Source organism: Ascidiella aspersa, chromosome 3 (assembly GCF_963924565.1).
Source record: "Ascidiella aspersa chromosome 3, kaAscAspe10.2, whole genome shotgun sequence".
In the NCBI taxonomy this organism is placed as follows: Eukaryota; Metazoa; Chordata; class Ascidiacea; order Phlebobranchia; family Ascidiidae; genus Ascidiella; species Ascidiella aspersa.
Window position 1 is genome coordinate 18,356,859 of NC_139449.1, and position 16,722 is coordinate 18,373,580.

Here is a 16,722-nt window from a genome sequence, read left to right on the forward strand (position 1 = left end):
AATTTTAAATGGTTTATATTTCTACTTTATTTCACATAGGATTATGCATTATAAACTTCATTGGTTTGATAGACAAATCGAGTGACAACATAGCAGTGTTATAATGACTCACTTGACTGAAGTCACTGTATTCAAATGACTTGACTATTTCACCAAAATGACTTGGCTTGGCTTGAGTCATTCGCTCAAATTCTGTATATAAAACACTTTCAATGATGTATGATGTGTTTTTTTCTAATATTTAATTGAGTTGTTGCTCATAAAGGGACGAGTTTAATTCATTTTAGGTCAATGACTGTACTTGAAGTTAACTTGCTCTAATAATGACTTGGGACTGGACTTGTTATTTTTTTGCAATAGACTTTGACTTAAAATATTTTACCAATGACTCGACTGGGACTTATTTTAAAAAGACTTGCTTACAACATTGCATCTTGGCACATTTATAAAATAGACAAACCAAGTTTTTGGTCAAGAGATAAAAAACAGCAAATAGCTGAATAAAGATGTAGATTTTTACTGGTGGCGGTAGCTTCATTTGTCGACTAAAAACCTGTTACTCGGCTAAAACTGTTAAAGGACGCAGTTTTTTCTAAATTCTGGAGGCAGTGAACAGCGTTAATTGTACTTCACAAATATTTCCTTAGCGAATTGTAATAACAAACATGTTAAATCTGTTGATATTTCTATTGTGTTGAGAAGCATTCTGCCTACACAAATAACAAAAGCGACATCTTTCACATACAATCTTGCACTCTCTGTGTGATCAAAATAAACAATTCGTATAAACAGCAAATAGGACATAAAAGTACGAACCCGAAGCCGTCACTTAACTTATTTGTTGAGAAGTATTGACCGGTTATGTTTATCTCATGTTACGAAAGCGCTTATCTTGAAAAATTGACAACAATTATACAAACACTTTATGGCCTAACAGTTTATAATTTTGATTAGAAGATTTCATTTTATCCGAATTATGAGTTTAGCAAGTTACGTCTCAATTTGTTGGTGAAAACAAAAACATGACAATGGTGTACCAACTAGTAACACGCAAAACACCACGATTGGTCTAATAAGTAACATAACAGTCTTCTAAAATGTAATATGTTTTAGGTAAGATGCCTTATTTAAAACTACAATATTTTCTTTGCAAAAAGGCCTTATCGATTTACGAAATTGCAAAGGTAAAATGTAATAGATTGTTGACTAAAAAAGAAAAAAAGACCACTCGTTAAACAAAGGCAGGTCTGCGGTAAAACAGTGAAACAGTAATTACACAGTGCAATGCGTTAAATAATTTTCCTGTTGTGCATATTTCTCTCATTCCGTCATTCCGTTAGTGGTCCCGTTTCGTTATTCTTTGCCACAAAGCATAATATTTATGAGCAACGTTTTCCTACACTAAAGCATCCAACATAAGCGAACAATTGACAACGATAGCGATCAAAACCTAGGCAAGGTATATAGTGCTGTTTGTAGGTCGTTGGAACTTTATCATGGCAAAATAAACACATTTCAAAAATCACGGGTGGCTTGATTTAATAATGGCAAATATTTGGAATTGTTGGAAACAGCATGATAACATGAAAAACAAAACGAATAAATAAGTAATTTCCTACAACGCAAGATAAAACATCATTTTGATTTGCCCTTTGCCCTGGACTCTATTCCAAGTAAGGTGTCGTTGAAAATATTCAATTTCTGTCTGAGGCTTAAAACAACGCCCTTAGACAATGGCAGAAGGGGATAAGGGAAATCGAACTCAGGACTTGCGTCCTGTTGATGATCGCCGCTTCGCTCTAGAAGTTTCGTCACACGTCGAGCCAATCGCTGTACAAGTTCGGGAAGAAGGCTCTCGCACAGCTCGCCAAAGGGGGCGGGGGGAGAGACAACAACGCGGTTCATGTGCTCTACCATTCGGAGGATTACCTGGGAAGATATTTGTGACGGTGATACGATTGGCAAACGGCAAATACGTTGGTCGTTGATACTGGTAAAAATTATGTTAAAACTACAATTACAATGTTAAACAAACCCTGACGAGGGCGACTTGCATAGGTTGCTGAAACGTTTGTAAAGAATTACAATTTCCAGAAAAGCTGTTTTTTTATTAATATTACCATGCCTGGTAGCAACAGTTTATATACTACAATTACAATCTAACGACAATAAAACACCACTGTATAAAATAAAAGGCATCTGCAAACCATCTCGTTATAGCATCTGCTGTTCATGGCACCCTCTGCAGTTCCCCGATGACCCTCGTAACCGGCTTCATTGAAGTAGGGCTCAGCGTTTAGAATCAAGCCTACAAATGCATTACAACATCCTGGATGTGGTTGCACGATTACAGGTTTAAAGAACTACTTTTGTTTTTTATAAAAAAATACCAACGGCCCAATTAGCCAAAGCATAACATAAAGCATAACATATCCAATGGGTACAAGAAAGTAAGGCATAATTGCAAACACACCTCACCTTGGATAGACACAAGAACTTGAAGCAAATTTGATTCCCTTGTCCACTTTTCATTTCCCTAAATTAACAATACGGAAGGTTTTTTATGCACATCTGTTGCCACGAAATAAATATTTCCAGCTATCGTAGTCTTATTATTGAGCGTTTCTCGTTAAGCGAATTACGATTAGCATACCTTATGCCTTTGGTAAAATAACGTGCAGCGAAACATTTTTGCGACTGAAGTAATTCTACTACTGCTAAAAACTGAGATTTGTCGGGCACCAGACGCTCGAAGCGAACGCAATACGATATATTGGTAAACCGATATATCTCTTGAATTCTTTACAGGTTAGTAATACAGTACATAGGCTTAATAGTTGCTTTATCGTGAAAATCCGGGAAATCAATGAGCGAAGCCGTAGAGAAAATTGTAAAAAAAATATTTTTATATATAACCCATTAATTTTTTTGTATATTATTTTACTTGCCGAATTATCCTCTATTCAAATAAGAGTTCGCTTAGACTAGAGGGTAAAATGCCTATGGCTGCTAATTAATGTCCACAAGCAGGTGGTCTATAAATTACGTTAAGCAACTGTACTGAACTCGTTGTTTGAGAGAGTCTATTAATGAGAATCGCATGCAGGTAGAAAATAACCCATCAATAGAACTATAAGAAGAATCTAGTATACAGACATATCTCAAACCGCCGCTCACCTTTCCCGACCAGGTCCCGAGTAAACTGACGCACACTTTGCCGTCCTCGTAAAGGTTCGGGTTGAGACGGTGCGAAAAGGAAACGTAATGGAACCCTGGCGGGCTGAGGGGGTAATCCCCGGGCAATTGGACGTCGAAAGCGAAAATGCCGTCTTCATAGGGCGTGTTTTTCGGGCCCATAAAAAGAACTGACAAAAGGTCCTGCAGAAAAATAAACACAGCTAAACTTCTCTCACACTACGGAATCGTTTGAGAAAAGCAGAGTAAAGATATGCGTACAATATAATCTTTGGAAAAGAGCAAATAAGCAACAAACTGCCACGCAAACCAATTGAATTTGACAGCAATTTCACGCGATAGCAATGCTCGCGGGTAGTTAGCCCTTCGCCCCCGCCTACCATTCGGTCTTCAAATGTTTTGACGTAGATTCCTTCCGGCAGCGATTGTCGTAATTGACCGAGATCGCGTTGCAGAGCCTTCATGAACAACCTCGGGTTTGCGGGTTCATGGCGCTTTGCAATGTAATGGTGGGTGGAGGGGGGTGAGCTGTCACTCGAAAATGATATGTTTTCTAAAATAAAAAAGCTTGAAGGCGATACTTCAACTATTCCTAGTGTGATCGATTAAAAATCCAGAGGTAATTCTTTCCTACACTACTCATTGTGAAACGGTCTGTCCGAAATGGTTTGCTTGACAATAAATATATACAATAGTTTAAAGTGTGTTTAGAATTTTATGTTTGGACTGATGGCTTTATTTTAATAAGTACAAAACATTAAAATGTAACCAGGGAGTGCCATTAACTCAACCTACAAATACTGTTTCAGTTAGGTCCAACATAAACACAAACAATAGCCAATGTAAAAATCGGAACGTACCGAAAGCACTAATGTCTTCACAATGAATAGCCAAGTCGGTTGGGAACGGGTCAGCGTGAGTGACAGTGCACGTAGATGACGGTTCACCATCGACCGAGGTACCTTCGCTGGGAACATCATCGCCATTCGAATCATCGGCTTCCAATAATTTTGATGTCGCTTCATCAACAAGAGTAACAACGTCGGGCTTTGAAGGCGTGACAGTATCTGATTGGTTGGCGATTTCATTCTCGGAGCCTGTGGTCTCCCAGCTACCACTGCTGCCACCACTATCGGCGGAAAACTCGCTGCCGGCGTCATCGTCTTCGCCGTCGTCCAGCAAACTGTCCTCGTCACCCTCGCCCCTCCGAAGCACTATCTCCTTAAAATTGCCATATTAGGTTAGCAACGAGGACGGGTATTCGATTGATGTTTTGTACTTTGTTGTGTTGTGTTGTTGACTTGCTTGTAGACTGGGGCTTTTAAATTCGTTTTAGTCCCGACCAGCCTAATCAAATAACTCTTACAGTAAAAGGCATATTTTTAGAGCTACATTTGTAAGATGAAAAGCAATACAGCCAAACTGGTACTTCCTTTCTAGAGCAGCGACGAAGTGAGAAATAGTTACTATTTACACAGGTTCTTCTAACTGAATAAAATTTATCACTCCCCACAAAATAAAGTATTTTTTCATAAGAAAATTAGATGAACCCACTCGATAGGTCACCGTAGACCCAAAAAAAAACAAGAGTTAGAAAGGAACTCAAATTTAGGAGAACAGATTACCGTAATGACAGGCGCCTAAACTATTGGAAAGTGAATTTATTTGTTAACTATGCATATTGTGAAACTTACAAACAGCGTCACCAATATTCTTTAGATTAATTCCTTCCGGTACGGTAGTGTTCACGAAACCAACACGAGGATGGCTGTTTAGTGTTTATACTTACAAGAGAAATGAAAAATACAATATTCAATGAATAGTTGTGAAAGAACTGCAATAAAAATGACGTAGCAATAATATTTGAGGGTGTATGATTAGGACTGCGCCTATATATGTACGGGAGCAATTTTGATCAGTAGTCAGTACCCTTCAGAAAAATAATCTTTGTTAAAAGCCGTGTAGGTTTCGAGTTCTAAATCTGAAAATCAAATGGCACTGTTCAACGACAAATTGTGTTGTACAAGTTTATTTTAATTTCTTTCGTATGTACGCTAATCGGATAAAACACTGTTGTGCGAAAGCTTGTCAAAATGACCAACAATTTGTCGTTTAACACTTAACAGTGCCACCTGATTTTGTAAAAAACAAACTAGTTGAAAGTTTTTTTAAACAATGTTACACCGATAGGCAGAACGTAGAACACCAGCAATGGTATTTTGCGTTCTTTCAGGGGAGAGTTATACAACTAATAAATCCAAGAGTAAAACATTTGCTGATGACTGTTTGATGAAGTGCTAAAATGTACGAAAACACTAACGTGTGGATAAACGAGCGACCGGGACGCGTCGGCCCAAGCGACTTCCAGTTTGCCATTCTTGGTGACGCGTACCACCTGTCCGACGCACCCGCTCGCCTCGGCCAGGTCGGACCCGCTGTCGTCAATTTCCTTGCAGCGCTCGAACAGACTAACCACGTCCGAGATGCGAAAGCCGTAGTCCGGGTGGTCGCGTATCTCGTAGACGCTCACCTTTAAGTAGGTAGAGACGGTTTAGGCGAGCGATAAAAACGCGATAATATAACGACGACTGGCCAAACCACGACATTTTTCGTCGTTTTACGTCCAGACCACGACTGCAATCGTAAAGCCCATCGGTAACACAACGGCCTATCTGTCGACATTTTTATATTTATACTTCGCGGCGGAACAAACCAATTTTGTTGTTTTGAAATGCTGCATTATGAAAACTTAGGACAGTTTTGATATAGTATAAAACCGTTTTGTTGTTTGCACTAAAAATCCTTTACCTATATAAAAATCGAAAATATTGGTATATTTTGGCAAGCGCCGTAGACAATGAATAAGCATTCACTAACACTGCCAGCGTATTCACACGAAAAACTATTTCAGGGCCCCAAAACAAACCACAACAGCCCCGTGAAATACCTCTTCGGTGCTCAGCATTTGGACGTCATTGTTGTTCGGATCAAGTGTAAACCATTGCACATTCGCCATCCTGCTGCTGTTGTCAGCTCTCAACACAAGTCCGTAGTTGTACATGCGGCCCACCACTGAAATAACACCAAACAAACCATTAGACCACTTAGTCCGAAAACACAACCGTATCAATTTTTTGGACAATCAAGTCCTGCTTGACAGTCTTGGAAAACTGAGGATGTTTAAAATCTACTAATTGCCGTTGATACATAACTCCACACCTCTTCCTTATTTCCTTGAGGATTATTTAGCAATGGGCGACAAGAAACATAATTTATCTTTCCACGAAAAAATGATGAAATTATATTAAATCATGGCAATGCACAAGCTATTGCTGCCAGGCATAATATCAGGTTTGTAGAGCTCTTCTGGCAAATGTAATTTTTGAATAATTTACATTTGCCAGAAAATTACATTTGCCAGAAGAGCTCTACAAATCTGATGGCAATGCACGTACACAAGGTGCAAGAAACATCATATGTCGCCAATACGGACATTGTACTAAACACGTAAAGTAAAAACGGATGTTTCGTATCATGCGTCCTGTTGTTCCAGAAATGCTTAAACGGTAGATGAGAACCGGTTAGTGCTGAGCTTTACCTCTTTCGTCCAGAACAAAGTCGCCGGGACAGAAGTCGTTGCTGTCGATGTGGTGCGCCTGTGTGACTTGCACAGAGGGTAGGCCGTTCGCCTCGCTGCCGTCTTGCCACTCGACGTCCATCTTGGTGCTCGTTGCGCAAACCTCAACCGTCACACTGAACAGAAAAAACACCTTTGTCAGGCTTGCATGTCACAGAGTCGGTGTGGACGTTTTCGTGGCTAAAAAACCCGTGTGTGTGTAGGATGGTAAACTGTGATGTTGCCAGCCCGAAGCCCAACAGGCCAACCGTAGCGCAACAAATATTTGGTAAACCATGAGTTTTTAAGGGATCACTTAAATGAGTTTAACTTGTTTGGTAGAAAAGATTTTACCCACATAATAGTTACATCCAATAAAATACTTCTTCCATATGAATGTAGTATATTATTTATATATATATGATATCTTTTTAATTAGGTAAAAAAATTTGGAAAATTAAGATTGCTAAATAATGGCTGGCCAATGCTTAATGAGTTCCACCTTTAATTACGAATAGCGTACTTAACGTAGAAAAAATGGCTATAATAGAGACACCTTTATTAATACAGTAATTTTACGTACTATTGTCCAGCCGAGTACTCCACCTTGGGACCCGCTTGTACCGCCCCAACCTCACTCGAAATACATTGATGACGTAAGGCGAACATGGTGTCACGTGGTTCGCAATCGTCAATCGCCAAAACCATGCCGTAGGCTGGGTTGATTAGTTTGACATCAATCTACGAACGTTAAAAAATCTAACTTATGTAAACCTGGACAACCAAGTCTCGCTGTTCGAGGCTAAACCGTTTATTCTGTATATTTCTGCAATTAAACTGAATTTGCATCTCCAGTTGTCTAATCAAAGACTTAAAACTAGTAATGAAGTTGGTTTAAAATTAAACCATAAATGGAAAAGCAAATCGATAACTCACTTTTCTTGGAGTTGAGTTTTTTGCGACTGCTTTTAACGTGTCTGCGGTCTCGTCGTTGATGTAGGCAGTCCCAGGGAAAGTTTGAGCAAGTTCTTTTAACTTCTCCATAATCACATCAGCTGGAACGTCTTTCAATGCCCTTTCAAGGTCTTTCGTGAATCCTTTACGTGCGACCCACGAGCTGTACAAACCACAGCATAATGAAGCTTGGCGGAAAGCGGTTACAATTTTAACCTTTGGCTGTAGTAACTAGTTAATAACATTCGTATGACATGCAAGAAACAGATAAAAGTGTTAAACTCCCCGTTCAAAAAACAGAGTTACGAAAGTTGTAACGCCAGTTTTGGGAAATTCAAACGAGAATATCGTATCTTTAGGATTTTGAATCACCGCGGAAAGTTGTTCTAAAGTCTAAATCAGAGGTTCTTAACCAGGGGTACGTGTACTCCTTAGTGGTACAAAGCACCAAAGCAGGGGGTACGACATGCAGTGTGATTTAGGCATATTTGTAAAGAATGCTTAATTTACGAAAAGCAACAACAAGAACGCCATCAGTAAATTGACTGATTGTTTGTGCGTTGTAAATATTGTTGAACTTACAATACTGTTTTTAATGCATGCATTTTAACAGGTAAGTTTTGCAACACAATTTTTGTTACTTTTTCAAGTGGTCATGCCGTACAATTTCTTGAGACATGAGTTTAAGTGGCAATCCTTTAGAACTTTAACGATTTAATATTTTGCTTTCATCCAATGTACAATGTTAGAAAATTGTTTTATGATTTGTCGCGGTTTTATCACTACAGGGTATATTGTAATCAATTTCCATAAAATATAATCCAAATAAATAAATAAAATCAAGGATTCAATATTCTGGATTTGTTATCCTAATTTCGTACCATAAAATATTCATGACAAAAATTTATGTATATATTTTTTAAATTGTGCTTTGAAGTTTGATAGTACTATTTCACCCTATAGAGTTGTCATGTGTAACAACAAAACTAAATAAATTGGGTGTATGTGACTCATAGATAAATTTGGTTTGTAAGGTATAAAAACTTTTATACAAATAAGGTTAAACAATATTCCAGACTTGCCTCATGAATTTGTAAATGTAATCTTCTTCTTCTTTTGATTGTTTCAGTTCATTCTACAGAAATTATAATTTAGCTTTGACATTTTCAACAAAAAAAAGGGGGGGGGGGGGAGATCAAGTTGCTTATATAATTGATTGAGTAAATAATACATTTTTGTCTATACTTTAAACTTGTATCAAGCCATTAAAACTAACACACCTAAGTTTTGGTTCAATAATTGCCAAATATAGCTGTTTACCTCTGCGGATGCATCAGCTTCAGATAAGATGTTTGTCTTATTTGGTATCATTGGTTCCTCAACTAAATGTGATACATCATCACTGGAAGAAAATATAGTAAACTAGTTAAACTTTCTCCAATAAGTTTGGTATATACACATATCTCACATATAAGCAAAGATTACAATATTTAGACCAAATTAAAAAAAATAATAATATACCAACTGTGTGAGCATTTGGTGTGCATGAGTAGTAAGTTTTAAGAAAAGGCAGTAGACTATTTAACAGAAAAGGCAACAATAACATAAAGATAATTTTTTACATCCAAAAAGTAAGTATTTTTAGTTTAGTTTAAAAATAGTAAATTGCTTTATAATTTACCTGTTTGCAATATCATCAAACCCTTCGGGAGTAGTTGCTGGATTTACGTTCACTAAAAGGTTGTCTTCAGAGCTCTCCCCTGAAGTACCTATATTCAAACAATTTGTAATGAACCCAAAATTTGCAAATTGCAATTAAGGTTTCTTGTTTTGTTTTTATTCCTATATTTTAATGTTTAGTTAACGATTTAATTTTTTTTACCAACAGGATATCACACATACCGTCATTTTCAGTGTTGTTTCGGGTTCTTGGTCTCACAGTTGCATTGCCTGGTGCAGTTTTTGCTTGCTTTCTTCTTACACATAAATTAATAAGTTATACCAAATAAAGAAAAAAATTTAAAAGGAAACAGTTAATTTGATAAAATTACACACCTTGGGCCTTTTCTTGCAGGATAATGCTTCCTTGTACGCTTTTTTTCGGATTTGTTAATTCTAGTTTGACTTGCCAGCATTTTAACATCAGATTCTGTGAGTTTGTACTGGTACCTTTGACCAAGGTGCACGTTTCCCACCCAAAAATGCTGCAGTCTTTTAAGTCTGTAAAAGAAATGTGTTCAGCAAATAAATCTTAAGTATAAGTAAAAATCCTGCAGAAACTCCTCAATATAAGTCCAATATTTGTTTTCACTGAACAAGCTTCACATTTAGCAGACATTTTCCATTTTAATGACTTACTTTCGAAGCATCTCTCCAGTCAAAAACTGTGGAGGAGAAATTTGTTTGTTAAAGGCCAGGATCACTTCTATGCAATTTTCATCAGGACTTGTCCTCAAAATAAAGTCTGCAACAACAAACAAAGATGTAAATTTAACTATATATGGTTTAGCACTTTAAAACATATTAGTTTTTCTAAAAATCGCATGTTAAATAACTTCAATACTTCTTGTACAGAAACTAAACTTAAATGTCAGATGTGTTTCAATTTACATAACTATAAATAGTATACAAACTTCATTACCAGTTAACATACTGTGGGCTTCCAGTGGCAACATAACATCATTAGGTTTTGCATTTTGACCAACAAGTGGACTTTGGGAATCATTGGAAAATGTACACTGCTCCCACAAAACTTTTACTCCATAAAAATCAACCTTTATAAAATTATTGGTATTAATTCAAATTATTAATTTACATTTATTATGAGCAAAATAAGCAAAACCTGTATGAGTATTAAAAAAGCAGTATGCTATATGAAAGGGAAATATTCAAACTAGGCTATGCAACAAGTTTACCTTAATTTTTATATATGGGAATATATTCCTAATTTTAACACAATTTCAAAACTTTAATTAGAAAACTTGGATATCATAGTTATACAAATAGTCAAAGCTAAATTTGGTTAAAAAATAAAGTTGCAGTATAGTTTGTCATCGCCTAAATTTTTATTTTAACTCATGACACAAAGAAATGTAACAATATCACCAACTTAATTAAAAAACTTTTTAAAACCGTTTGTTTGACCTAGCTGGACAAGAACAGCATTCCACAATGTAGCACTTAAAAGGATTATTATGTCAATGATACTATCCACATAATATTCAGTACACAAAGATCATTTACTTATAAAGAATTGTATAAAGATATAAATATCTTAAAATATTTTTGATGCATAATTTAAACTTTGTTGGTGGATACAAGCAGTGTTTTGTGCCTTTTAAAGGATAAGCAAATAAGCAACATGCCTTTTCAACTGTAGTTTTATATCTTGTCTTTGACTTAAATTGGACGGTTTTGGATTTATCCAGCCACATAATTCCCTTGAAAGCAGAAGACATACCACATAGTGTTTGTCCAGGGTAGAATAAATCTTCATCATCAACAAATGGACTCTGTTTTAAAAATTTATCAACAATATGATAAAGCAAGTAAACAAATTAAATAAAATGTATCCACTAGAACCAACTAATTAATATCAAATTAATTTGGTTTGCCTGTTTACACAGTCCAAGTTAGGTAGATTTGGATGTTTTGTTTTTTAATTTATTGGGCATTTTCGTTTAATTAGGAAAGCATTTCAGTCAAAAACAGATTTGCCAATAGAAAGTTTTTTTTTCTCAATTTAATTGTATTGGAATCTAGTCATAACTAAAAAAAAGTTTTCAGAACCGAAGGGTCGCTGTGTAAATTTAACTTTTTGCTTTGTAAACATGGTTTCAACAACATGTTACCTGATCAGAAGAGTGGGGATATACAGATTCTAGTGATTCCAGGCAACCAGCTGCCAAAGGCAATTGTCCCCTGAGAAAAAAACAATAATGTTTCCTATTTTGTTCCGATATTGGTTTATAAATGTGTCAGTTAACACAACATATATTATTTTTACTATGTAAAAAATGTACATTTTGGTTATGTGGTAACAAGTGTTTTTTTACAATAACAAAACGTTTTTAAACAGAGAATAGAAGGTATTTACGATTATCACACGAATTTACAAAAAAGAACAAGTAAGAATATTTATTATAACACATGTTTTTTTATTCGTTAGTAGTAGTCAAATGCTTTCTTTAAACCCTCTTTAAGCTTTATATTAGATCAATCATTGAAAAAAAACCAATGCTACTGTCTTAATATAACTATTTTTCTTAGACATTTTATCATTTTTTGAACTTTTCATATACACTAATTTTACTTTGCATTAAATAGCAGTAGAGACTGTAGAGCTATTCATTCTATGTCTTAATAATTCTATGCCTCTGTTGGACTCCACAGAGTTGCTTAAATATTTGAGTCACAGCAGGCATGCTCTAAAGAAGCCATAGGAGTTCAGTAATACATTTTGTGATATAATTGTTTAACATTCAGTCACTGTTTGAATCCCCTTTATTGAGCCAATTCTTTAAATTATTTTTATACAAAGCAAATTTGCAACAGGGCAAAATCAGAACAACTCATCTTTCTTTTTTGGTTTCAAAACTAAGCCTGATTTTTGCTTTTAAAAGAATGACAATTGGCTCTGGTTTAAAAATAATATTTTTTCTATGTTTTAGTTTGTTCAGTCCATCAAGCATAACATACATATTCATCTTCAATTTTTTTACCTACTGTTTAATATATTTGTTATTTGTTAATAACCCAAGACTATACAATATAACACATGTTAAATACCTTGCTCCATTAGAAAACTGAAGAGTTATTCCAACATATACTTCTCCGACTGTTCCTACCCAAGATCCAAGAGTTACCACATCACCCGACTGAAAGGGCTACAAAATAAAAAAACAACTGTTTAGCTACATGTGACACAAGCAACAAAGTAAAAGAACATAACATAAAATAAGCTGGAAGAGGACCATGTGAAAGCAATATATTTAAAATAGTTGTCACTAAGATTTGAAAAATATAAATGGGCAGTAATGCATTACCCCAAACCTGCATAATAATAAACATGTAAAAGTTAAGGTTAATCAATTGATCAATCTAAATGACAGCAAAATTACTTACATTGATGAAAACTAAAGATTTAGCATCAACATGGAGAGTTTTGTTTGTACCAACAACAGCTACTGTTGATAACACTTCTACATCAAGAACAGTTCCCAACTAAAAACACAACATAAAATTTATACAACAAGGTGCCCTTTATTTTTGTGCAGGACTGCAGGTTTCCCTGCGTGCAGGACTGCAGGTTTACAATCGCACTTGAGCTAAAAAAAAACAGTGGAAAAATTGTCAAACCTAAAAGTGCCCAAGGGGGAGAGTATGCATTTTCCCCGAAAAATAGATTAGTGCAAACACTGGTCACTAGGGCAAATTTGACCAATAAAATAAAATTTTGACCTAAATAGAATTCATTGATTTAAGCATGCAATGTTGCATTTGTGTTTTACTGATGACCTGTAGAATGCAAATAAGTTATTTTTTTTCCGGTTTATGCAAAATTTGCAAATGCTTAGTTATATTTTCATTTTTAAGCATATCAAAAAGACAAACAGCTATGAGACAGCTGAAGAAAAACAAGGCGCTGACTATTTTAATAATTTTTTATTATTTTAATAAATTCTTAGTTAACAGTTTGGTTGATACACAAGGTAAAAAAATTGCACCAATTTAACAAGTTGGACCAAGCCTATTATCAAATAGGAAATGGAATAATTGCAAATCACCAAATACTGTTTAAAACATTTTTCCATAGAAATAGGACATAATTATCTGAAGCAAAATTAAAGTTCTAGCTCAGAAGTTCTTAAAACTTTTTGGGCTACATTCCCCTTGACACAATTATAGGAACATTGGGCCCCTCCTATGTGAATAATATGTTTCATAGCAACAATGATCAGCATTATACAGCCAGTGCTTTTAGATAATTAGAAACATCACACAGATAGTGCAAAGAGGCAATCTATTATAAAACCTGCAAATTATGTGAAAGCTGCTTGATACCTGTGGTTTTATTTAGCTGAACGTTAGTTTTCAAATGTAATTATGTAGGTCAGCATTTATTAGCACATCAAAGTTGTTTATATCACAATTTTATGAATTGTATGAAGCAGAGTTGTAGATTGCCAGGTGTAAATACATTGCCATTCCAGAAAATAAGACTTTAATTTACAAAGCACAACATATTCATTAAGTTGCACTGCACCATTTGGACTGAAAAAAGTCTTTAAAATGTTTAAAAAAATACTAAAATAAGAGAAACAGCAAAAAATTCTTAGGGTATTCACAGTAAACATAAAAAAAATATAGTTTGAAGAAATGGTCTAATAATAGATTTTAAGTAACAAAATGCATGCACTATGAGAATGATTTTTTAATGATAAATGTCAACTGACAGATACTTAGCATACCACATGCTGGATATGTACCTGTTTTCCGTTTTTCTCTCGAACAACATCAGAAGGTAGGGCTGAGCGATCAATTAATTGAAGCTACATAAGGAAATAAAAGATGTAAACACAAAATGTTAGAAATTTTATATCACAATTAAAAATTTCAAATTGTCACCAACTAGAACCGGACGAATCATTTATTACTTACTTTGGAATCTTCAAGTTGTTCTTGGGTACCTTCAGGGTACCAGGAGACCTGAACAATACCTTTTTCCAACTTGTCGCCATGGTCATCATAATAATCGGAGTCGTATTCATCACTATCCATATCTACATAAAAAAGTCACTTTTGTAATGTTTTGTGGTGAATTGCTTAAAGTTAACACAACAGAAAAGTAAAAACAAAATCCTATAAGGGCAGATAAAATCTTTGTTCGCTTTTTGCTTGAAGAATTATTTTTGTCATACTTTATATAATTAGGAAAGGTAGTTACAAAATAAAATAGAAATACAACATAGGTTATAAAATATATTATAAATATAAAAAAAATACATCGTTTTTACAAACTCATCCCATGAAGTTATTTTATCCTATGCCATGCTAAATTATTGCATTGTAGTATTGTATACAATGCTGTCAGATTTCTGCAAAAATTAAATGCAATGTATCTTAAATAAATATGTTTTGTAAATACCTGCTGTCCTATCAATTACTGCCAAGCACATTTTACCACTTTTCATTTTTCCAAGAACTATATCTTCTGGAAATAAGGTAGGTTCCATTTTGCTATTTTTTCCTAATTTCTGTTTGATGCGAATAGATATTAGACTTGGCCATTGCCGTAATATGTTTACAAGTTAGTATACGGTAAACCACTCTTAACAACAGATTGTACGCTGCAACATAACATTTAGGAGAAGCTTACGTAAAATTTATTTTTGCTCCCACGGCAAGTAACATTTTCAAGCAATCTTCAAACCAGATGTTTTTTAAGGACTAGAAACAAGCTTATTATCGCCACCCAACGTCAACAGATATATAGCACTCGATCCGTTAGAAAATAGTGCAGTTCTAAGTAAAAAATGTCTATATACTAGGCTACTATCTGTCTCGAGTGAGCCCTTAACGATGGGTCAGACGTAAACAATAGGACTGCCTAAACTAAATATATTAATATCATTACGTAAACAGTAGCCTATGTGCCCATGCAATTCAATGTTGATACATTACATATTTTTTAATTCCTTTGGTAAAATAATAACCAGTGTGGCGCTTTATGAATATCTTGTTAACGTTATTACAGCTTGTATGTTGCGCCTGATTGAGGGAAGGAATGTCCATATGTAAAATCTTTCTCTCCTTTTTTCCCCCTGGAAATGTCTGATAATCCCGTCGACAACGTGACCACTGAGTTAATCCTCAACCCGCTTGCCGTCGCTCTTTGCTAAAGGCCCGTTTACACTACAGCTGCACTGAGCTGAGCAAAGCGTAATTGCATTTAAATGTGGCGAGCGTTTCACGCTTTGCTCAAGCCTCGTACAGCTATAGAAAAACGTTACGTATTGGAGCGATTTTTACGGCCAACGCAGCTCAGTGCAGCTGTAGTGAAAACAATTTCACGCCCAGCTCAGCTTAATGCAGCTGTAGTGTAAACGGTCCTTTAGGAAAGACGTTTTTCGTCGAAAACTTAATTTGTTAAAGGCGTAGCATATGTTGAATCTTTTTAAGCAAAACAAATTTCGCAACCGAAAATACTCAAGGTTCAATGAACCCCGTTAAGAAACAAAGATAAAATAATTTACAAGACACCAAAATTAAAAATTGTTCTGCTACAGCTACACCTATATGACGCAAAATATCTTTTTTAAGGTTTGCGCAAATCTTTTTCTTTATCACAGTACCGGTACCGGTACACACAACATACCCTATGGCTTGGCAATCACAGAGCAAACGTAAATACAAATCACACAGCAATATATATTTAAAAGGTAACCTTACGGTTTTTGCAGTTACAAATAAACCACATGTAATGGGTTTTAATTTTGGTCTGAAAGTTTACGACTCTCACCTGCCTGTCTGAGTTATTGCTAAGCCTATAGTGCTGGTCCATGTGGAAGAGGAAGACCCACAGTCGGCATTTCAATTTCACTAAATAGACGTCTTTCCTAGACTGCTTAATACCAAAAAATAATATCCTTTTGGAAGTTTTTGGCGTTGTTTCAAAGAGTTTGTAGGTTGTAGGCCTACCTCTTTTGTTGTGGACAATATTATGCATTCGGCTGTCAGCAATTAATGAGGCCTATACAGTAAGTCAGTCAGCGTGCTTACCGCAATTTGCCAGGCTAAAGCGATTTCCGGCCTTATATGTAATATCACAGTTTTCACAGAAGGGAAAATTTTACTGCTAAATTTTTTTTTTAATATTTTCCTAAATTCAGCGTAGATCGAAACTACAATTTCTAGGGAATTTTATTCTGTTATTTAAAAAATAAAAAGTGTGTGGT

The 16,722-nt window shown here is 35.3% G+C and overlaps 1 protein-coding gene across 1 annotated transcript; it reads right to left on the bottom strand.

Moving 5' to 3' along the window:
• Window positions 1-674: 674 nt before the first annotated feature.
• On the bottom strand, window positions 675-15,016 carry LOC146160535 ((E3-independent) E2 ubiquitin-conjugating enzyme UBE2O-like). Its single transcript, XM_083384355.1, has 25 exons — window positions 14,913-15,016; window positions 14,426-14,547; window positions 14,254-14,316; window positions 12,890-12,988; window positions 12,554-12,651; window positions 11,617-11,686; window positions 11,131-11,277; window positions 10,407-10,539; window positions 10,124-10,229; window positions 9,821-9,985; window positions 9,668-9,738; window positions 9,447-9,534; window positions 9,086-9,167; window positions 8,848-8,900; window positions 7,748-7,928; window positions 7,395-7,552; window positions 6,794-6,948; window positions 6,143-6,267; window positions 5,516-5,725; window positions 4,056-4,416; window positions 3,576-3,748; window positions 3,178-3,378; window positions 2,479-2,536; window positions 2,208-2,308; window positions 675-1,929 (listed from the first exon to the last, which is right to left on the bottom strand). Exons 1-25 carry the CDS (start codon window positions 14,998-15,000, stop codon window positions 1,636-1,638), a joined length of 3,402 nt encoding a protein of 1,133 aa, XP_083240481.1. The 5' UTR covers window positions 15,001-15,016; the 3' UTR covers window positions 675-1,635.
• Between the last annotated feature and the right edge of the window lie 1,706 nt (window positions 15,017-16,722).

Coding starts and splice junctions, on each gene's coding strand:
- LOC146160535 (XM_083384355.1), bottom strand. CDS start 15,000: ATGGAACCTACCTTATTTCCAGAAGATATAGTTCTTGGAAAAATGAAA. Junction 12,652..12,889: donor AATCTTTAGTTTTCATCAAT/GTAAGTAATTTT, acceptor TTTATTTTGTAG/CCCTTTCAGTCGGGTGATGT. Junction 2,309..2,478: donor AGTTCTTGTGTCTATCCAAG/GTGAGGTGTGTT, acceptor ATGCATTTGTAG/GCTTGATTCTAAACGCTGAG.